The 21,934-nt window shown below is 59.0% G+C and overlaps 3 protein-coding genes across 3 annotated transcripts in view; 2 read left to right on the forward strand and 1 right to left on the reverse strand.

Annotated features, from left to right (window-relative positions):
* VOLCADRAFT_106840 (uncharacterized protein) overlaps positions 1-4,207 on the reverse strand; it is a gene marked incomplete at its 5' end in the record, with an annotated part of 24,561 nt that extends 20,354 nt beyond the window's left edge. Inside the window, 4 exons of the mRNA XM_002955504.1 lie at positions 146-192; positions 246-324; positions 1,507-1,942; positions 4,189-4,207. Of these exons, the coding sequence (XP_002955550.1) occupies positions 146-192; positions 246-324; positions 1,507-1,942; positions 4,189-4,207 (581 nt within the window). The remainder of the gene's footprint in view (positions 1-145; positions 193-245; positions 325-1,506; positions 1,943-4,188) is intronic.
* A 1,040-nt stretch (positions 4,208-5,247) lies between these two features.
* On the forward strand, positions 5,248-18,205 carry VOLCADRAFT_106841 (uncharacterized protein; the record flags this gene model as incomplete). The annotated part of the gene is made up of 15 exons (XM_002955456.1): positions 5,248-5,259; positions 5,816-6,248; positions 6,462-6,688; positions 7,651-7,782; positions 8,263-9,984; positions 10,338-10,344; positions 10,675-10,831; positions 11,390-11,742; positions 11,881-11,936; positions 14,064-14,299; positions 14,755-14,848; positions 15,158-15,305; positions 15,837-15,877; positions 16,779-16,996; positions 17,710-18,205. 14 exons carry the CDS (start codon positions 5,248-5,250, stop codon positions 16,974-16,976), a joined length of 3,816 nt encoding a protein of 1,271 aa, XP_002955502.1. The 3' UTR covers positions 16,977-16,996; positions 17,710-18,205.
* Positions 18,206-21,245: 3,040 nt separating this feature from the next.
* Positions 21,246-21,934, forward strand: part of cgk1 (cGMP-dependent protein kinase) — a gene marked incomplete at both ends in the record, with an annotated part of 1,960 nt that continues 1,271 nt past the window's right edge. Inside the window, 2 exons of the mRNA XM_002955457.1 lie at positions 21,246-21,330; positions 21,724-21,848. Of these exons, the coding sequence (XP_002955503.1) occupies positions 21,246-21,330; positions 21,724-21,848 (210 nt within the window). The remainder of the gene's footprint in view (positions 21,331-21,723; positions 21,849-21,934) is intronic.

Raw genomic sequence — 21,934 nt, forward strand, 5'->3', positions numbered from 1 at the left:
CTTGTGGGGGGGGGGAGTTGGGGATTGGGGGTGTATCACCCTCCCCCACCTTCCCCCCCCCACCTCCACCCCCATACCCGCAAACACATGGACTGGGTGTGATGAGGTGTGTATGTGTCCTCCTGTACCCCCCACCCCAACCCACCTGTAGATGGGTTTGTCCCCCCCCAGCTCCGCCACGTAGTCCTCCAGCTGCTTGGAGAGGGAGGGGATGCGGCGGGGGGCACCCGCACCCGCACCCGCACCTCGCCTGGAGCCCCAGGGGGCGGAGGTGGAGGTGGAAGCAGCGGAAGAGGAGGCGGCGGAGGAGACGGACGTAGCGCTCTGGAGAGATGTCAAGGCGGCGAACGAGGCAGGGGGAACCCCGCCGCTGCCACCACCACCACCAAGACCACCACCACTACCAGCAGCAGCAGCAGTTGCAGCAGTAGCACTGGACATGGCCACCAAGCGGGGGGTGGGGGAACATGCGGGAAACTCAGCAATTAAACCAGTGGGGGGGGGCGGGAAATGGGTTTGTGGGTGTGGGTGTGGGTGGGTGGGTGTGGGGGTGTTGGGATTGACTGGGTGTGTGGGGAAGCGCGTTAAGCGGCATGTGGGATTTCTCGGTGGGGTTGGGGCAGGGACATGGGAGGGGAGGGGAGCTACAAGGAAAGCGACCAGCCCGCCACCAGGTGACGGGAGGAAGCGGGTCGGGCTAGCCCTCCCGGCAGGATTTGCGGGGTTTGGGGTTGGTGGTGATGGTGATGGTGGGGGTGGCGGTGGGTGGGGGAAAAGAGAAGGCGAACCACAGGCGATTGAAGCAGATACCAGAGCTAGACGGGTACTCCAGAAAACACAGATACCAAGTACGACTTCAGGAGGCGAGGAAAAGAACACACGCATCCCTCGACACAGAGCGTGGGGATGAGTGGATATGTTGGTTGGAGAGAGGGGGGTGAAGAGAATTCGGTAGTGTGTTTGTCAGTCTGGAGGGTGTGGGGGTGCCCTCCACCTCTAAAAAGGGGTGTGTGTAGGAGGAGGGTTTCGGCGCCATCGGGCCGAAGGGTCGCCGACCCGAACCTTTCCCTGTATGCCGTGCCGGTGGGAGGTCTACAGCGGCTGTCGCTACCGCTACTGCTACTGCTGTTGCTGTAGTCCAAAACCCCTGATCCCGCACACCGCAGGAGGGTGGACCCCGGGTAAGGTAACTGGTAACGTTAGAGATAAGAGATGGCTACTACTCCTTTCTTTACTACTCCTTTTTCGTTCATTTTGCGCTAGCCATCGTTTCTCCCTCCTTTTTCGTTAAGTGGCTTCTGCTACTGCTGACTGGGGTCCTAACTGCTACAACAAACTATTAATTGCGAACTGCTACTACTAAGTTGTTGCTACTGGTTGTCGCTGCTGCTGCTGCTGCTGCCGCTCCGTTTCCTCTCCTCCTCCACCGCCGCTGCCGCCTTCTTCTGTGCACCTCCCCGCCGCTGTCGACGCACCGCCGCCGCCACACCTCACCGCAACACGCACCTCCCGAGCGTGGGGCTGGAGCTGGGGCTACTGCGGCTGACGCACCCCTCCCCTGGGCGCCTCCCTTCCAATGCTGAAGGGCCGCCTGACGATACCCCCCCCTGCTGCCGCCACTGCTTTAGCTGCTCCTGCTGCTGCTCCGCGGCAGCCGCCGCATCGGATGCTACTGCGGTCGTACGGCTCGCTGCCGCCGGCCCACGGGGTTCCCCCGCTGCCCTCGGCGCCACTCCCGGGGGCCCACCCGCCCTGGACGAGCCAAGGGGGCTGTGTGAGCCACATGTGCTTCCTCCGTAGAAGTCCAAGTCCCCCCGCCAGGAGGGTCCCCGCCAGGAGGTCGCGGGCTGGCAGGGGGGACGTGGGGGGCCGCAGGGCAGTAGCGCCGCGGCGGCGGCGGTGGGCCAGGGCGGCGGCGGCAGCGGCGGCGGCAGCTTCGATGCTTCGAGGGGGATGGGGCCAACGGAGGAGGAGAGTATTGGCCGGGGATTGCCCCGTCTGTGGCGAATGCACGCGGCGCCGGAAGGTAAGGATGGCGCCGCTGCTGCTGCCGCCACTGCAGCCTTTCCGCCAGCAGTAGCACCAGTAGCAGTAGTAGCAGCAGCAGCAGCAGCAGGTGGATAGGGGCGGCAGCTGCCATAGGCAGCAGCGGCAGCTGAGGCGATGGTGGTGGTGCTGCTACAGCCGATACCCTGGGGCTGTAGCCCCTCTGCGGCATTGACCTCCGGATCCGTAGGCGATCGGTGCCAAGGCCACGGCAGCAGCATCCGCAGTACTGTACGGCGGCTGGAGCTACTGCTGTTGTCTCCCCTGCCATTGTTCTCATCGTTAGGATGCAGACGGCTGAAAAGGGAGAAGAGAAGGAAAACAGTCACCGCCGCCGCCACAGCAGCAGCAGCCGTCGCCACAATAGCAGTAGCAGTCGCGGTAGCAGCAGCAGCAGCGGCAGCAGCAAGCCGATCACGTGGGAAGGCCCCTACTAGCGTTTTCGAGGGAGGAATGAGATTACCCCCTAGCCCCGCTTATTAGCCGTTGTCGCCGACCGAAGCCTCCGTCCCAACCCAGCTCAGCTCAACCCCCCGAGCCAGCTATGCTCGCAATGGGCGATCTGAGACGATTTGGATTTGGGCACCCTCGCAGCCGCTATTTCTCCCCCGTCCCCTTCTGGAACCCGTGGGTCGATGACTTCGTCGTTTATGAACCCTAGGGACAGCTTCGAACGTTTTGGGGACGCCGTGGCAGCTCATTTCTGAGTCCCTTGCATATATTAATTTCCACCCCCCCTCCAGATTGAGGTCAAGGCGATCCGCTCCCTTCCGTCATTAAGGAATGTGGACGAGTTCAGTGCAAAGTACAGTACAGTACAGCCATTTGGGTTCAAAAACAGAAGGGAAGAGAAAGCAAAGGATGCTGTTGCCGGTTGCCGGTTGCCTTGCACATATGCCGTACAGTGTATGGTGTATGGCGTACCGCATACAGCCTTGGTAGGGGAAGCAGGCCATCATGCTGGATTGCTCATGTGAGCACATACATACATACTCACACACACACACACACCGCGGCTCAGATCAGTAAGACGCAACCCCTACACCTACACCTACTCCTACGCGTACATACATGTGCCCGAACAAAATCGCGGCGGAGCCAAATTACAGTGATGAGCGTGTGTGTGTGTGTGTGTGTGTGTTGGGGGCCCCCTAATCGGTGCTGCACATCCCATGTTTAGTACACGAGCTGCGGGTCATTATTTGGGGTCATCATACGGGGGGGGCCAAGACAGGTGAAAGGTGGTGATGTGCGTTACGTGGGGGGAGGGAAGGAGGGAAAGATCTGTTGCGAGCCAGCTTAACCATTCAATACCACGCGTGTCGATCGACGATAAGCGCCCCTTTGTCAAATATGTTTGGTTAGCCGATTCGGTTATTAACGGTTGGAGGTTGGTGGGATAGGTCAAACACGTATGGCCCATGGGACGGTCGGCCACCGCATTGTGGGTGAGAAGAATACGCTTGGTTCGAAACACATATACACACACGCAACGGGTAGGACCCCGAAATCTGAAGTAAAGAGCCGTGGAATGATGGCGTGTTGAGATATAGAGGAATTGAGTATTGGGGCGGGGTAATGAGCGCAACCTACCCCTCTGCAAAGGAAGACGCCGCGGCTTGCGTCCCGACCCCCTGGCGTCCAATGGCGAGCTGAGGCGCCATGCCAACCTCCTCTGCCCGGCCGTCGCCAGACATGGTCCGCTGCGTTCAAGCCCGGATTACTCCTTTGTTGAAAAAGGGTTGGAGCTGCTCGTGGGGCAACCAATGGATCGTAGCTGTCGCGATATTTCTTGAGATGGTACCCGCCTGAAACAAGGTAGGCGATGTGCTCATAGCCTATGGAGGCTTTAAATGCTGTGACCGGTATATAATATGCGTTTGAGGATTTATTATTTTACTGTTCGATAAGAGGGCCAAAGTCGGCGAGTTGAAAGCGGGGCGTGGGTCCACGGCTTGGACGGATCGAGTTGTAGCGTCCGCGTCTAATCAGATGAAAGCCGATTTCAAAAGAATTCGCTTATCAAAAGGCACGACAGTTGACGGAGAGCTGGTGTCCCGCGCCCCGTACACCATAAGTTTGCCATTTTCCTACGGGCGAACCCATACGAGGTTGATGACATCGCATACGTTTCTATCGTACCATCCACGGTCGTTGGCATGTAAATTGCTTACACATTTCAATTTACTTTTCCCCTTTCAACAGCAACTTTTCAGAATTCTTTCTTGGCGACATTAACCAAGCCTTAAACACCAGCTTGCACCTACTACCAAGCTCAATCCAACATTCCAAAGCCTTTATCGCAAATCCGTGTTAGCCGTGTTGCAGCTGAGCGTCCAACTGAGCGGGAAAATGGTGCCTCAGTCCTGTAGTCCTCATTTTAGTGCATGGCCGTGCATAATTGGATAAGTAAAAAAATTGCATATAGCTTGCGTACCCCTGCCATAGCCATCTACAGAAATCAGAGAGGCACTGCCAGCCCCACGGGACGTGGCTCACCGATGCAAGCCTTGTCACAGCCCGGCGTACAGCCGTACAAATGCCATACCCGAACGCGCCGAAGCAGGAGCTAAAGACAGATGGCCACTTGGCTCAAAGCTATTTGTACACTACACAAGCTGTACAAAAAACCTCCTATCCGGATCCTTTCAGGACCTTTCAGTGGTAACCAACATAATTCTGCTGTGAAGTCAACCCCAATCCCGACAAGCCGGTTCCGACGACGAACATCAAAACATCACAACGCCCGCGCGTATCGTGAGCGCTGCACCCAACAACTAAAGGATATCACTCTTAAAATTTCAACACAATCCTAGTCAAGACTTTGAGGTCAACGCTTCATCTATCTCGTGGCGGATACGTCGCTTGCCCGGATACGTCAGCAGTCAGGCGCGGTCCATCTAGATCACCCGGCAACCCACTTGCTGCTATTGCTTCTGCTACTGCTACTGCTGCATCTGCAGCTGCTGCTGCTGCTACAGCTTTAGTCCGTCTCCCAGCCCCCCAGTCTCCTAAACAAGTTCTCAGCTCCCCACGTCCCTCTTTGACGACAGCCGGCACAGCTACAGCCAAGCCAGGAAAAGCCCCCGGCGACCGGCCAACGGGAGAGGCAGTAGCACCAAGCCACCGCGACACAACATACACACACACAGGGACAAGAGCAGTTAGCAATAAGTTCTCATCAACGCGGTCGACTTGAGGATGGACGGTAAGGTAAACTAATATTAACTAATATATTCATTTTAACAGCAACAGTGGCCCGACCTCCAGCAGGGTCTTCTGCACCGAACTGTCACATTGTTAAACCACGACGTTTTCGGAAGCGAACCGAACTGTGGATGCAGATCCCGTGATATGCCCCCCCAGGATGCCACACACACACAGCCCGCACCCTTTCCTCCCCTTTTCTCTTCCCCCCCCTTTCTCCCCTTTCCTCTTTGAAGCGCTCACAGTACACCGGGGGAATATGCGCGCGCCAATAATAATAACTGGTTTCGGAGCGGCTTCGGATAGCTTTGGAAGCGGTTTCGGAGTGGAGAGGAACATGTCCCCCGCTGGGCCCCCCGGCACCGTCACATCCGCCGGCGCCACTTCCGCAGCTACTGCTGCTACTGCTACTGCGACTGCGACTGCGACTGCTGCTACTGCTACTGCTACTGCACCTGGTGGAGCGAGAGACGAGGACGTGGTGTACGAAATCGACGATCCGCCGCCACTGCCGCAACCAATAACACCGCTGCCGTCGCCGCCACCGTCCCCATCTTCGCAGCAGCAGCAGCAGCTCTCCCCGTCACCACTTACTCCGCCGCGAGGCGGGGTCCTCTCACAGCCGGGGATGGCACGAGACTGCTTAGCCCTCCTGCCAGCCGACGACCCAGCCAGTGCCAGTGCCAGTGCCAGTGCCAGTGCCAGTGCCAACACGGAAGAAGTTCGCCAGGAACGGGAGCAGCAGCAGCACAGCACGCTGGAAGAGCCGTACGCTGCCGCCGTCAGAGCTGCCGCTGCCGGCGGCGGTGGCGGTGGCGGCCTCGTCGCCAGCGCTGACGGTCCCGGCCGCCACAGCCGATTGTTGGCCACAGCGGCGGCGGTACTGCTGTGGTTCGTCGCGGCCTGGGGACCCCGCGGCAGCGGCGGCGGCGGTGTAGGGGAAGGCCGTACGACAGCTGCGGAGCAGCGGCGGCTAGGCGCAGCCGTACAGCGCGGTGCCGCGTTGCTGGAGCTCTACCGCCGCGGCCGCGATGACCGAATCTTCGCGCCGCGCTGTGCCAACCGCAACGGCGGCAGTGGCGGCAGCGACGGTGGCGTCCGCGGTAGCCGCGGCGGCGGAGGCGGCGGTCCGTCACTTCTACGTCTGTCCGACGACAGCAATATCGCTCAGCGGGGAGTTTCTATCGCCCCCGCGCCTGCTGCTCTAGGCGAGAGGGATAATGGGAAGGTGAGTACGGAAGAGGACGAGATGCTGGGAGCGCAGCTGGCGGAACTTCTGGCGCCGTCAACGCTAGCGGCGGCGGCGTCATCAGCAGCGATGGCGGCAGACGCCGGCGGCGGCGGCGGCGGCGATTCTTCGGGCACCTATCATGTCCAGGAGTGTGCGGCGGCGGCGGATGACGACGGGGAGGAGGAACGGCTGGCGGTGGCGGCGGTGAGGGCGGCTGTGGAGGCTGCATCCGTGCTCAAAGCTGGCGACGGCCGCAGCGATGGCAGTAGCGGCAGCCGCCGCCTTTTTGTCCGTCGGCCGGAGGCTGTAGCAGACGGGTTTGCAACGCCCAAGAAAGAGAAAGGCAGTTCAGCGGAGGGGAGGAGTGGCGGCGGCGGTGTTGACGACGGTGGCGAAGGGCCGAGGAAGGGCAGCAGTAGCAACAGCGGGAGCAGTAGTAGCAGCAGCAGTAGCTCGACCGTCGTGCTAGGAGGGAGGGGAGGCACCTTGCATGGTGGTGGGGCAGGCGGAGCCTTTCCGGCGCTGTACCGCTCCCCGGTGGCTCGTACGGCGCTGAGCATCAAGGTACGGCACATGCCAACTTGTTTGTACGACGTCGACAACAGACAAAATTGTTTGCGCGTTTGTTTCTTGTGCAGCGCCGTACGTTTTACCTCTTTGCCCGGCCTCCCAGGGCCTTTCCCCCTTGCTGTCCATGGCATCACTGCTTCCCTACCACCCACCCCCAGCCCCGGTTCAGATCACGAGTATATTTGCATCCGATATCTGTAGCCCCCATAACACCGCGACATGCGTGGCTTGGTTACTACATGGCATTTATTGGTCTGTATTGCGGATCGTCATTCCTCCGAATTATCAAATTACGCGAATATAACACCGCCTGGCACCGGCTGTTTTATTATTATTTTTATTTATTGATTTATTTATTTATCTATTTATTTATTTATTTATTTATTTATTTACTTACTTACTTACTTGGTGGGTTGGTTCCTTGGCTGTTCCTGGGTTGGACGGCTATACGCGGCTCATGCCCGACCGATGCGACCTGTCTGGTGGTGGTGATACAATACACACCCACACAGCCAACTAGCCACCCATACACCCAGTTATGTCCACATCCACATCCACATCCACATCCGCATCGCCTTCTAATATGTCGTCGCCAGGTAACCGATCTAGGAGAGGTTGCGTTCGAGGCGGCGTGTGCGGGCTTACAGAGCGCCGCGCTGCAGGCGGTGGAGGACCTGCTGGGGGGCCCTGGGCCGCGGCTGGCGGAGGTGGCGGAAGATGCGGAGCCGGTAAGCAGCGCCTTGTTTGAGTCAGCTTCGGAAGGAAGTACGGCGGATGGTCCAGGCCTGGAGGAGGAACCTGTGCGGCAGGCGACGGAGGCGGGTACGGATGATTTCATTGCTGGGACGTCCTTGGGCTACGAAGAGTGCTTGAGCTCGGCCGGGTCGAGGTTAGAGGGCGCGGCCTGCGGCGGCGGCAGCGGCAGTGGCGGCGGCGGCGGTGGCGGGGTCGACGGCGTCGACGGCAGCGGCAACAGCAGCTGCCTAGTTACTCCGGATGACCGCGTCCTGGGCGGAACATTTGGAAGCAGAGACGAAGCTACAGCCAGCGGGGGTGCTGGCGGCGGCGACGGCGGCGGCGGGACAGTCGACAACGACAGTGGCGGCGCCTCCGCCTCCGGCGGCGCGCGCGTCCACGTTGGTGTCGTGCCGTACCAACTGAGTGTGCTGACGCTGCCGGGCTGCATCCGCCTTGTCGTGCATGTACAGGTGGGATGTGGAGGATCGGGCCCGGGGCAGCAGCCGCCGCCGCAGCAGCAGCTGCTACTGCCGCCGCCGCCGGCAGGGATAGGCGCTGCTGGTGCTGCGATATCTAGAAGAGTCGTAGCGCCGCCACCGCGGACTACGAGCGTTACAGCCACTACAGTACGGCAAATTGCGGCGGAGGGCGCGGCGGATGTAGCAGCGCGCAGCATAGAGGCTGCTGGCGACGGGTGTCGCTGGAGTACGGAAGGACGGGGAGTAGAGCAGGTGACGTCAAGTGGCGCCACCGCGGGCCTTGGCGGCGGCGGCGGCGGCGGCGACGTCGCCCCTCCCGCTGCCGAGGGTGACATCCCTCATCGGGAGCTGGTCCGGCGGCTTGCCGACAGATTGATGTCCACCGTTAGCACGGTCGTACAGCAGTGGAAGGCCGCGCCGACGGTGGCGGCACCGCAGGTTGAGGTGCCGTCGCCCACTTCGCCGCAAACGGCGCTGCAGCCGCAGCCGTCGAGTCCGCCATTGTCAACGGTACCGACGCCGGCGGCGTCCGCTTTTGCCGCATCGGCGCTGGCAGCGGCGCCGCTGGCAACGTCGCCGTCGGCCGCTTTTCCCAGTCTGGCCACCCGGCTGGCGGACTGGCTACAGCCGGCAATCGGCAGGACCGCTACTTTAGCACTTGCACTTGAAGCGGTGACGGCGGCGGCGACGGCGGGCTCGGAGCCGGTGCCTGGTACGGAACCTGGCACACCGCCGAACCGCCGCCCTTCCTCCCCGGGGCTGTGTGAGGACCTGGATGCGTCACCATTCGCAATAGAGCCCTCCATGGGGCACCTCCTTTCGGATGAGGCAGGAGGCGGCGGCGGCGGCGCACCGACCCATGGTTCCGCCGTGGCTAGGTCGGCGGCGCTGCACGAAGTTTGGTCGACGCTTGAGCGGCCAGCGCTGCCGTACGGTGAACCTACCGCGACGGCGTCGCTGGCACCGCCGCGGCCAGCGCAGATGACGCCGTCGCCGCCGTCGGTGGGAGAATTCTTGCCGCGCCGGCCGACACTTCCAACGCCGTCGTTGAGCATGCGCGGTGGCGCCGAGTCGGCTGCATCGCTGTCGTATACGTGGATCTCAGATCTCACCGTCGGCACCTCCGCCGGCTCCTTGGCGAGCTCTTACGCGGCCAGGACGCTGGCGGCGGCAGCGTCGGCCAGCGGCCTAGGCAGCGGCCCCGGCGGCAGCGTCGGCAGCAGCGCCAGCGGTGCCTGCTTCCCAATACGGCCCTTTGAAAACCACGCCGTCGCTGCCGCCGCCGGCTTCCATGCCGTCGGCCGAGCGCCTCCGCTGCCACCGTTATCGTCCGAAGGCTCGGCGCTAGATAGTGGCAGCTGCGGCGGCGGCGGAAGTGAGCATGAAGCTGTCATCGAGGTGGCGCCATCCGCAGCTCAGGCTCCCGTTGACGTACCCGCTGCCGCCGTACCATCCGACACGCTGGCGGAGCTCACCGCTGACGCGGCGGTGAGAGGTGGACGAGTGGCTAGCGTGGCGCCAACGGAGGTAAACACGGCCGTGACGGCGGCGGCGGCGGCGGCGGCCACAGTACGGGAGGGCGAGGGTGGCGGTCCCTGCCCGCGCCAGCTGCTGGCGCTGCTAGAGCCGCCGGTAGTGGCGCTGCTGACGGAAGGAGGGCCCCGCCGCCGGGGCGACGGCGGCGGGAGCGGCGGCGGCGGCGAGGAGCCGCAGGTAATGCGATGGCAGGTACTCTTGTCGTACATCCGCATCGGTAACAAAAGGAGCGGATGCAAAGGCGGCGCCAGGTTCTTACCACGACGTCTCCGGTTCATGGGGAGGGGTTAGCTGGGAGACCGGTATCAGAGGCTTCTGTTGGCTAAGCGCCGAGATGTGTTCCGACTTCAGGGGGAGCAGGGCGGCTAATAGCGGTGTCGTGTTGGGACTGTGTTGGGGCTGTGTGGCTGTCGCTAAATGGGGGGGGGGGACGACGGGGGGGGGAGTCGTGGGGTGTGTTGCGGGGGCCTGTCCCCTCATCCTGATGCCTAACCCTGATCCCTAACTGCTGCACTCCCTCTCCCCCGCAGTGGCAGCGTGAGGCCGCCTCTGGAGCCCGCCAGCGGCAACCCGCCGCCGCCGCCTCCGCCGCCGCCGCCAGTGGCATGGAGGGCGGTGTGGTACCGTCACCACCGCCACCACCGCCGCCACCGTCGCCGACGCCAACGCCGCCACAGCTGGTGCTGCATATCTTCAGCCGCAAGCCGCCGTCGCAAAGACGATCTTCCGTTAGTCGGCAAACCGAAGGGCACGTACAGTTGCAACCGCAACCGCAACCGCAATCGCAACCGTCGCGGGCCCAGGAGCTTTCCCCCCAGCAGCACCTCCCCGCCCCGTCCCCGGCGGGCCCCGCCGCGGTGTTGTCAGTCCGTGTGGTTGCGCACCAAGGCGGCCGTGTGGTGGTGGACGAGCAGGTGCCGCTCACTTGGCCACAGGAAGCGAGGCATGACGATGGCGATGACGATGATGATGATGAGGGGGAGGAGGAGCAGCTGGCGGGGTACTGTTGTTGTGGGAGTGTCAGGTGGGCTCGGGGGCTCGGGGGGACGTGGGTGTGTATTGGACCGGGGGGGCGGGTTACTGCAAAACACATAACACACGATAGAGTGAGTGAGTATTAGAGGACACGCTGCATGAATGCACGGTGTTTTTACGTGTGAGGGGGAGAGGCAGGCGGGGAGGGCCGGGGAGGGGCGGGGCATGAAATGAAGTTGGGGAGGACGTTAAGTGATCTTTCTGGTGGGGTTTGGGTGGTGGTGGTGGTGGTGATGGTGGTGGTGCACTGGAGGTTCGTTGGGTGGGAGACACGGTGCTGTTCCCGGATGTGATACCACTTTTGAAAAAGCGCATTGATTGGGGAGTGTTTGTGGTGTGCGTATTGAGTGGGTGTGCATGTATATCTGTATATGTATATGTATATGTGTGTGTGTGTTCGTATATATATACATGATGACGGGTGCTCAGGTCATTGTTTTTTCCCTTCAACCCGCTCCCGCCCTCGCTTCCCGCCCTTCCGGTTTCCGGGCCCTTTCCACCCCACGCCCTTCCTTTTCCTCCGCTCTTAACTCCTGCCCCGGTCCAGGCTGGACTTGGGCAGCTGCCTGCTAGAAGGACCCGCGACACTGCTCGTGCTTCCGCCACCCATGCCGCCGTACGTGTCATACGAGCAGTACAGCAGCGGGATCACCTGCCAGGAGGCCCTTCTGGCCATGCCCCTGCTGGCGGTTCCGGAGCCCGTGGCGGCAGAGCTGGCGCAGCTGGTGGATGCTATGGCGGCGGGCATGACGATGACGCGTACGGCACCGCTGGCGGCGGCGGCGCCGGCCGCCGGTGGCAGTAGCGACCCGCGGATCGTTCGGGCGGTAGCCAGCCGCGAGTACCTGGCGCCGCTCCTCATGGACCTGGCCACTTTGATGGGTGGCGGGGGCACGGGTCGTAGCACCGGCGCTGTTACTGCTACTGCTGCTACTGCTACTGCCGTGCCGCATGAATGGGGCGGCAGTGGTGGCGACGAAAGGGGAGGCAGAGGGGGCGAAGACGGCGCCCTCACGTACGGCAACATGCCGCCGGAAGCGCTCCGACAGCTCCGGAGCCATGTACTGCAGTTCCTGTACGATAACGGCTTGGAGGTGAGTGCTGCTCGTGTGCGATGCTATTATTCCAGACACGCAACGGAAACAACGGAAACGTGCACCCCCGTTTGTTGCGTGTGCTGTGGGAGCTCTTGAAACTCGAGAGGGGAAAGGAAAGAACGGGCGGCCGGGGGGAGGAGTGGATGAAAACAAGGGGGCCCCTATCCCCTGCCCCCCCCCCTTGCCCGTCTCCGCTTTGTGTGTTTTCTCTTTCCACACAGAAAGGTTGGAACGACACATCCGCCCGCGAAACCCCCCGTGTTCTGTTTCTCTTTCCTTGGCAGCAGCTTCACTCGTTCGTGGTTCGTCTTCCCCCCCTCCCGTGTCCCTACGGCCGCCCTCGCGTGCGTTACAAAACATTCCTAAACAGGCAACTGCGGCCCATCTGCAGCGGGAGAGTGACCTCCACCTCCCCCCCTAATGCGCCCAGTTAGCCGTGTAGCTGTAGCTGTAGCTGTCTGGCAGCCTCAGCCTTGCTAGCAGCCTAGCAGGGTAAGGCAGGAAACGACCGCTGGAAGAAACAGACCGCGCCACTGGGCTCTTGGAGCGGCACCCCCCGCTGTGGTGAACGCGTCGGACAAGAGCAGCCCGGGTATGGTAGGTAGCAGCTCACGTTGCAGCTTCAGCATGTGGGCCATTCCCCACGTGGGCCCAGAGGGCTCCTGGGCAACTAGGAAAGGGGCGGTGCGGCGTACGGGGGTTGAGTGAGCGTTTGGACGAGCTGCATTGGACGAGCAGGAGCAGGAGAAGATGGACTTGGCGGGGGCTGTGTACGACGGCTGAGTGGATCACATGATATGGACATGACACGGTGGATTTGTACGAATGAATTACGAATGAATGGGTTCCGAAGGCAATTGAGATGGTATGATTGACGGAATGAATTGGTGCATTTGGTGCAGGTGAGTTGTACGAATGGTTTCGGGGCGAAGGCAGTGGGTGTGAACAAATGTTTTTGCTGGATTTTACCTGGCAGCGTGAATGTGTTGTTACGTGAATGAGAAAGGGATTGTAAAGCACTGAGGCTGTGCGGATGGATGGATGGGTTCTGCTGCAGCTGGGATGTACGAATGTACGGTTGTACGGATTGTAGTTGTCATAGGCGTGTGGGCTACGTGAGAACCCCGGAAGGCGGGCAAGGGAGGGTGAACAGGCTTATCCTGTACAACGTACCTCTGACGCGCCTGTGCATTTGAAGGAGTGGTCGGTGGATGGGATTTTGACTTTAGATAGGTTTTTTTTCTCGATGATGAAAAATTTTCACATGTCTTACTTATCTTTGTCTTTGGCGCATCTACACTCCGGTCGCCATCCTTTACAACTGGGCGCGGCGTAGCGTGTATCGGATGTCTCCTTAGGAATTCTTTCTCTTTTAGCTGTTTCTTAGTAAAATGAGGAGCGACGCGCGAGTGAGTTGATTTTGCGGCCGCCGGACTAGGCGCTGAAATGCGCTGCAGGTCGCATCTTGGAGGTTCAAAATTAGTTACGTACGTATTTTGTTTCTGCACATTCTTTGGCGAGGCATTCTTTGGCGCTAATGTCGGGACCTCAACTTGAGTCCAAGCAATAAATGCGGGACAGTTTGCTAGTAATAAATTCAGCATATAGGTGCATGTTCCCGAAGGACTGTGTATGATCCTGTGTTCGTTTTTCTTGGCGGCGGTGAATAAGAGTCAATTTCGGGATTGACAACTGATTTATGTGCCAGGGTTTTCGCAATCGGAGATCCATGGGTTGCAGATGCGGCATTGCGGTCCATTTAGGTCAGGTACTGACCCGTGGGCCGTCGGCCAGCTCGTTTGAACGTTGATGTTCTTACGCTTTGGAGTTCGGAAGAAAAGCTAGTACATATATTTTTAATGTGTTTATCAGAGGGTAATGCACCTGTTGGAAGACTTCTGTGGGCATTGGAAGGTGCTAGAAAGGTTGCGCCCTTCAATGCATATGCGACATCTCCTGGACAATATTCTCATCTTTTGCACATCGTATTGGCTATCTCTTTAGCAGCTACTTGTGTTAAAGGAAAAACATATCCGCCGCTCGCTTTTGGGAAACACTATCAGCAACGTACAGGAGCGATAATTAACTCAATATACCGGCTGCGTGCAATTATTTCTATCCTAGAAGAAGTCAGTGGAACTTAATTGGCACCTCGCGAAGATGGGCAACCCAGTGAATGACCTCGAACGGACAAAGATCGACCTCAGTCACCAGGAGATGGAACGATTGGTGACTGAACTAGAAAGCATCTGGAACGCGTTCACAGTCGGGCCCGAAGGTCCAACTGGCGTGGAATGGTTGCCAGTTAACGGCATTTCAGAAGCGCTGCGCGAGGATCTCGGCTACGAGGACAATGCAGAGTAAGTAACTGTCAAACTCTAAACTGGAAAAAAATGCCATCGGGCTTATCCAGTTCTACCCTCTTCCTTATGTACCTATCCACGCTTGCCGCGGCGGCGGCTTTGTCCCTCCCCCAAATCGGCCCATTCCCCCCAAGGCCGCTCTCCTACGGAGCTCCCCTTCAGGTCCTCCCCGGCCCTGATAGCTTCCCCTGCTATCTCTCTATTCCTCCCTAGACCGCCATGCCTTGGCCGCCCTGTAAAGCTTGCAAAGTGCTTGCTTTACGTTTGCACGCAGAGTCACTAGAGGGTGTAGAAGTCCCATCGGGACGTCATTCGAGGGAACACGCCTCCGTAAATACGAGCTTAGCTTTGCTCGCGGAGTCGCAGCACACCCCTCCGAAAGTGCGTCCCCTCGAATGAGGCGACCTTGAATGTTGGATTCTCTGACCTGTACGGAACCTCCTGTACGGCAGGTTTGAGGACGCGCTCGGCGGCACCTTTAACGACTTCCTGGACAAGCTGCCTCGCATCGTGAAGAAGGAGACCGACGGGAAGGTCTACTTCCAGGTGCGGATGTGGATGTGGATGTGGATGTGGGTTTAGCGGTGCGGTTTAGCCGACATGCGCTACCGACATATGTCCCCTCTAAACCGGCAACCCTCCCACGCACCTAAGCCGGGGCCCCTCAAACACCCCCACCCTCCTCCTCCTCCTCCTCCCCCGTTTGGGAAGTCGTTCGGCAGTTTGATTCACTGTTCCTTCCTTGCAGTTGGGTTTCTCGTCAATCCTCCCGTACACATGTCATTCACTTTTGCATACTTTTCCCCTTCCTTTCCCCCCCCAAATACACACACGCACACACACGCGCGCTCTCAGATTCTTCCCGAGCCACCTCGGGAGGAGTGGCGGGCCACCCGCCAGACCCTGACCATCCAGAGCCGTAGCGACCTATGGCGCGTGTGTCTCAAGTCACAGCATGCCCGGGTGGAGATTCCGGAGCTGGAGTTTGAGATCTCAGCAGATGGTGGGTGCAACAGAAGTGCTGTAGTGCTGTAGCTGACCGGGTGCTAGCGGTACGTGGCTGTTGGCGGTGCGTGGGCGGGTGGGATGGTGGAGGGGGAAAGGCGCGGGTGAGGGTGAGGGTTTTGTGGTGCATGTGGGCGTGTGCGCATGCGTGGGCAGCAAATGGGGAGGTAAGGTGGCAGGGGGACTGTGGTGAGAGGTGAAGAGGTGTGATTGCGGTGTGGGGTTTGCGGGTTTCCCTTCGGAGGGGGATTGCGGGTGCTGATGTTGAGGGTAGGCTGGTGGGTGGGGGCCTGCTGACCAAGAGCGGTCCTCCAGCCCTCACTGTTTACGCGGTGACTGTGCATGTATGTATGTAGGTGTGTGCGTGTGTGTTTTGGTGGCTCGGATCCGGGTGTGTATGTATGTGTGTGTGTGTGAGGGGGGAAGAGCTTCCGCCAATTGACGAGGCTGAGGCTGAAGAAGCTGGTAAGCGGCTACTGCCCCCTTTCCCCCCTTTCCCTTCTTGCTCCTCCGCGGGAACCTCTTGCAGGCAAGAAGCATATAGACTCGATCTACAACCACATCGCGCAGGTAGGAGTGTACTACGTGTATTTTGATGTATACGTGTGTTATATATGTATATACGTAGAACGAGGTAGACAGATGGACACATATATGGACTTGTATTTACGTATCTTCATAGATTAATATCTGTCTACCTCGCTGTCTGTCTGTTTATGCGTCTGTCTTGTACGTGATTCCTGTGCTGTATCAGACGCCTAGTCCGGGGGTTGTACGTGTACGTGTGCGCTCCTACCCCAACCCGTCAAAACGCGCACTCCCGTTCCCCGATACACCTCCCAGGGTGTCTCCAATCCTTATTCCAGACCTCTTGTCCAACCAATTTCTCCGTTAAAACCCCCTCTCACAGCTACACCACGGCCCCTACTGTGCCTCGCGGATGTGACCACGTGTCCCGCTGAGCCGCCATGCTCGACCTCTTTCTTCAATACACACACGCGCACACACACCCGCCCGCCTCCGTTCTCCGTTCCCCCACCCCGTCCCCTGGCAGCAGCTTCACTCGTTCGTGGTTCGTCTTTTCCCCCGTCCCCCTCCGGCAACCTCTCCCCCTTTCACACACACACACACACCACCCCCCACCACCTCCCCCACCCCAATGCCCAGTGCGTCCCCACTGCCGGCCGCCAACATTTTCCTAAAAAATGGCCCTCATGTACACGACGTTTAACTCATATGTGTACTATATGCAAAATTCTCCTCCTTGCAACAAGCACTTCCCTCACGCACCCGCTACATACATACATACATACATACATACATACATACATACATACATACATACATACATACATACATGCATGCATGCATGCATGCATGCATGCTCCGCTCTCACAAACCCATAAAACCTCCCCTTTTTTCTCCTCCTGCCCACCCCCACCCCCAAACCCTCGCCGTCCCACCCCCCCAGGCTATTTTCAATCTGGGCAACTATGTGAGCAGCAGCCGGGCCTCCATGCCACCTGATACGGCAGCCCGCATTATGGAGACGGTGGAGCAACTGAACGTGCTGCTGGATGTGGAGAAACCCTGGACCTGGATCGTACATGACCCCTCTGGGACATCGGTGATCAAACCTGGAGACGGGGTGCTGACTGACGAATTGTGATGTGGTGGGACGGATAGGAGCGGGAGGAGCGGCCGGGGGGGGAAGAGGAAGGGGGGAGCGACCGTGTGTATTTGTTTGGACGAGCGCGGAACATTGAAAGACCGATGAGATACTGAGTGCGAAAATTGAGGAGGGGAAATTGGTATTCCTGTTTTGGCCCTCAAATTTTTAGGGGAAAAGGAGGGCCGATATTTTTTGAAAGTCGAGCCTGCAGCCCAGGCGAGGCTGAGTTGCATCTCTCCACCGTCCTCCCCCTTTATGTGTGTGTGTTTGTGTGTGTGTGCCGTCCGTCCAGATGGCCGAACGAATACTGCGATGTGTAAATGGCCACCACTTGTCTGCCTGTATATCTGTCTGTCGGGCCACGTGGAAAACGTGCTGTGGGCTCAGTCGCAGCAATATCAGTCATTTCGACTTTTCCTGGGTTGGTTACAGGACAGTGGATTTGGTGGACTGTGCGTATGTGTCTTAACGACCTTGATGACGGTGAGGGAAAGCCCACGTGTTAGGCGTTTCCAATGAAACGACAGGCGTAGCTGCTTGAATTTGAATTTGAATTTGAACCAAGAGGATGTTGGACAGAAGAGTGACGTTGTCGAGAGCCCAGAGTAGAAGTAAGCGGAGGCGGCGCTGTTGGTAAGTGAAGGGCGAGACTAGGTGGTGGTGGTGGTGGTGGTGGTGGTGGTGGGCGGCGGATAGGTAACTGAGTACACATACGAGGAGGGCAAACCCCCGGAAGTCCTGACCAGATAGAACCTTCAGGAAAGCACCTATTTCCCTATCCTCATAAGCTAGCGGGCAAAGCAGAGGGTCATGCTGCTGGTCATCATACCACAGCGCGTGCGATGCGGCTACAAGCACACAGGCTAGGTGGTCTCCCCCTGGGCTTCCCCCCCCCCGAGGAGGGGGGGGCGCAAGGAACCCTTCCCGTGAAAGCGGAGGGTTGACGACCTCGCAGGCCAAGCTGTGTGTGTGTGTGTACGAGTGTGTGTGTGTGCGCTTGTGTGTGTGCTTGTGTGTGTGTGTGTGTGTGTGTGTTTGTGTGTGTGTGCATGTGTGTGTGGATGTTTTGTGGAGGGGGATATTTGCTCGTGAGCTTCGGACGATGGCGCGCTGCACGTGTGAGCGTGCAGAGAGCTACGTTCCTTTGCCAGGGATGAATTCAGTTAGTTGGTTGATTGGCCGGTGGTCGTATGGAAAATGACGCACACGTTTAAAGCTGAACGCAAAGAAACCCTTGCGGCGCTTGCCGCGGCCTGTTGCACACGCAACCCCATGTGCTTGTGCGTGTATCCTTACATATATCCTTACGCGTTAAGGCGGTAGGGACAGGCAAGGTGTGCGTAGGGACAGGCAAAATGTTTAGGGCAAAGTTCAGCATTGAAGCGCATATGGCTGCATACTGCATGTTGCGATTGGGCGTTGCTGGGGTTTAAATGGGAGGCCAGCGAAGGGTAAATCTGTGTCCCCGTAATGTGCTGTAGGACTGCAGTAGCGCATCGCGGATGGTTCGTTCAGCAACGTCTCAGGCTTCGACGTCCTCACGCTCCTAACCCGAGCACGACAAGCGCAAGGACCTTGGCAAAGAAAAGGCAAGAGGGTCTGTTTTATTCATTTGGTGCGAACTCGAAAAGGAGGACGGCGTTACAATCGGATAGTGGGCTTTGATGACGGAGGACCTGACCTTGCTAATCCCTGTTCTGTTATGCCCTAAGGAAAGGTGAAGTGCATCTCTATTGCAACCGCGAGCTTCTGGGTCAAAAGGCGAGATAGAATGTCCTGGTGTTTACGACAGCTGGGGTCGATACGGCTTCTGTTAATAACGTGCTTGGCTTGCACTAATCCTCGGTGTTCAACCCGACTATGACACATTAATTAATGAACATTGATGCGTCCGACCTCCTTAGTTGTTATTCCACCCTTGACTAGCATTATGACAGCCACCTTCAACTCTGCGCATAAACGCTTTCCGTCAGCATAGTGTTTTTCAATGGTCTAGCTTATTAAGGATCCTCATGCGTTTTCTTTGCTGTTTTTCTCTATGCGTTCGGAAGAACGCTCAGCTGGACAAAGATGGCGCGCGCAGTGGTCCCTTTGCGGCCCAAGCTCCTCCGCCGATTATGGGTGCGTTAAGTATAGCTTTTGAATCTTTGACGTTTCGGGTGTAGAAGCTCCTCTATAAAGGCCGTAACCTGTCTGCATATGAGTAGGGAGTTGCCTACTTATCTATCTGTAGTTTTCTTGGGTATGGCCCACATAAACTGCTCTGAACAAAAAATTGTCCCCTTTGTGATTCCCAGAAAGCTGCGCAAACGAGCCTCTCACAAACACGGGACCTGTCCAAATTCTGAGCGGGGACGCACAGCCATGGAGGGTGGCGAGCCCACGGGTAAGCGCAACGCGATACTTCTCCTCGACACAATTTTCCGGCTTTCTTATTGAGCATATTTAAATGCTTGGTTCCCTCACTGCTTATTTCTTATGGTGTTCTAAACCCATGGCTTCGTCCACTCGCGCCCACTTCATCCACAGGATCAGTCCTTGCTGTCGCAGCTAAATCCTGGCTGCCTAACCCCGGTGACCTGGCTCGGTGAGGGCGCCTATGGCTGTGTGGAGCTTTGCCGGGTCTCCATTTCCGTTCCCGTCACTCCCTGTGCCGGAGATTCCCCCGACCAGCAACCGCTGACCCATCAGTGCAGCTCCACCGGTACAGCCGAAGCCAGCAGCCATTCTTCGCAACCCACTTCCGAAAGCTGTGAGGACCCAGCCTTCAACCTGCGCCAGGTACAATCATCGGCACCAGCCGTCGCGGACCCAACTTCCTGCAGCTCCCCTGCAGCCGCCACTGCTCAGATCACATGCACACTTCCTAGTCCTAAATTCGGCCTTTCCCCACGGGAGGAAATTATCGTGCGGCCAGGTCGCTTCTCAGTGAACCGTCTACGCTTGAACCCACATTCATCCGAGCTGCCACCACCTTCACCGTGCAAGACGCCGCCTGCACCCAGTAGGCTTGCACGCCGCACAAACAACGCTAACCCTACACTCCAAGGGCAACTGCGGGCCAGCGCGCCAGCAGGCACCACCACAAGCCTCTGTGCTGCCACCAGCGGTGTGGTAAGTGTAGTGAGCCTTGCCGCCGGGGCCAGCCCTGCTGGGGCCCCTTCTACAATAGCAGGATCGAATAGGACGGCAGGAGCCTGGCCGAATTCGACATCATCTTCTTGCCCCGCGGCATCCACAGCGCAAGTCCCGACGGCAGCAGCTGTGGCCGCCAAAGGAGTGGTCCATGGCTTCGTCAGCCGAGGTTCCGGCGGTTACCCCCTCGGCAGCAGCAGCTTGCATCTTCGGCCCCATAGCTCAGGCTCCGCCGCTGCAGCAACTGCTGTGAACTCCGCACCGCCGTCAGCACGGACATCTTCGGGTATGCAGCTGTCGTCACCATACGCCACCAATCCCTCCACTCCCGCTTCCTCCGCCGCCACCGCTGGCCTATCGGCGGTGCTGTCCAACGAGTTGGTGGTGGCTGTGAAGCGCGTTGGCTTCAGGCCTGGAGGAAAGTCTGCCGGCGGCCGTGATCCCGACGCATGCACTGGCGGCGGAGGCCGTGGCCGCGGCGGTGGCGGTGGCGGCCCCAGCCGTACCCGCATAAACCGCATGCAGGCCATTGAGCTGCTCCAGCTGTCTCGGTGCCGCGAGTGTCCCTTTATCGTCCGTGTCTTTGGCTGCGTTCCGGACGACACCAGATCCGCAGTAGCACCAGCGACGGCTGTAGGTGCTGGTGGAAACGGCGGTAATGGTGGCGGGAATGACGGGCGGTCGCCGCCAAAGCCGTCTCTGCTGCCGCTCCCGTCAAAGTTGTCGCCGCACTGGCGGCCGCAGCCGCCGCAGCCGCCGTCTTCCTCCTCGCCATCGTGCCGGATTGTGATGGAGTGGGCCGAGGGGGGCGACCTGGGCTCCCTCCTTAAGGTGCGGGTCACTTGGGGGACTTGGGTTCCTCCCCAACCCTCGAACTTCGTCGGGAGCTGACCTTTCGTTTTTCTTGCATATGATTCCGACCCCGTCCGTATTCACGTGTGGACTGCAAGCGCACTGAGGATATTTACTTGGCGGTCAGCCACCCGCCATCACTCCTTCCTTCCCCTTGCCTTCCACCCAACCCTCTTCCCTTCTGACTCGGTTATCCGTTTCTACGTTTTTCCCCTGCCGTGCCAGACGCTCTCCGCCCGCCGCGGCCCCTCCAGTGACCCCTCCCGGGAGCGGTTGTTGATGAGTGAGACCTCTGCAAGGTTCTACCTGGCCTGTCTGCTTGAGGCGCTAAGGTTCCTGCATGGCAAGGGCTTGCTGCATAGAGGTAGGACGTGCGTTATTGATCTGAGCCGCCGGTAGGAACTGGCGAGGAGGCAGGGTGTGCGTGTCTGTGTTTGCAGGTGTGTGTGGGGGGGGCGCCTGCTTCAATGTGAACCATGGGGTGTCCAAGAGATTTGCATTCAAGAACCCATAATGCCGTGGGGTTACAAGGAGGAGAAAATGTGTTTATGAACCATTTCCTTTCTTGCGCTAAAGATCATCGCGCACGCTCTCCCTCCCTTCTCGCATTTTTCTTCGTGCTATTACGCGCACGTGCGTGTGTGGATTGCAGCTCTCAGCTTAGCACCGCTGCTCCATGGTGCCACCTTCTGGGTGCCTCACATGGCCTTGCCCCCTTTCCCCCTCCGCCCTTCCGCCTCCTCTCTCATATCCTCAGACGTCAAACCGGCCAACCTGTTGTTGACGTCAGACGGGCGAGCAAAACTGGGTGACCTGGGCATGGTGTGTCATCTGGACAGGTCGGGGATGGCGGTGGGCAGAGCAGGAACACCCAACTACATGGTAAATGAGCAGGATGGCGTGGATTGGGGTAGGGTAATAGGATAGGGCAGGGCATGTGTTCAAGATTTAGGTGTTTAATGGGTTTG

This window comes from Volvox carteri (assembly GCF_000143455.1).
Source record: "Volvox carteri f. nagariensis unplaced genomic scaffold VOLCAscaffold_52, whole genome shotgun sequence".
Lineage (NCBI taxonomy): Eukaryota > Viridiplantae > Chlorophyta > Chlorophyceae > Chlamydomonadales > Volvocaceae > Volvox > Volvox carteri.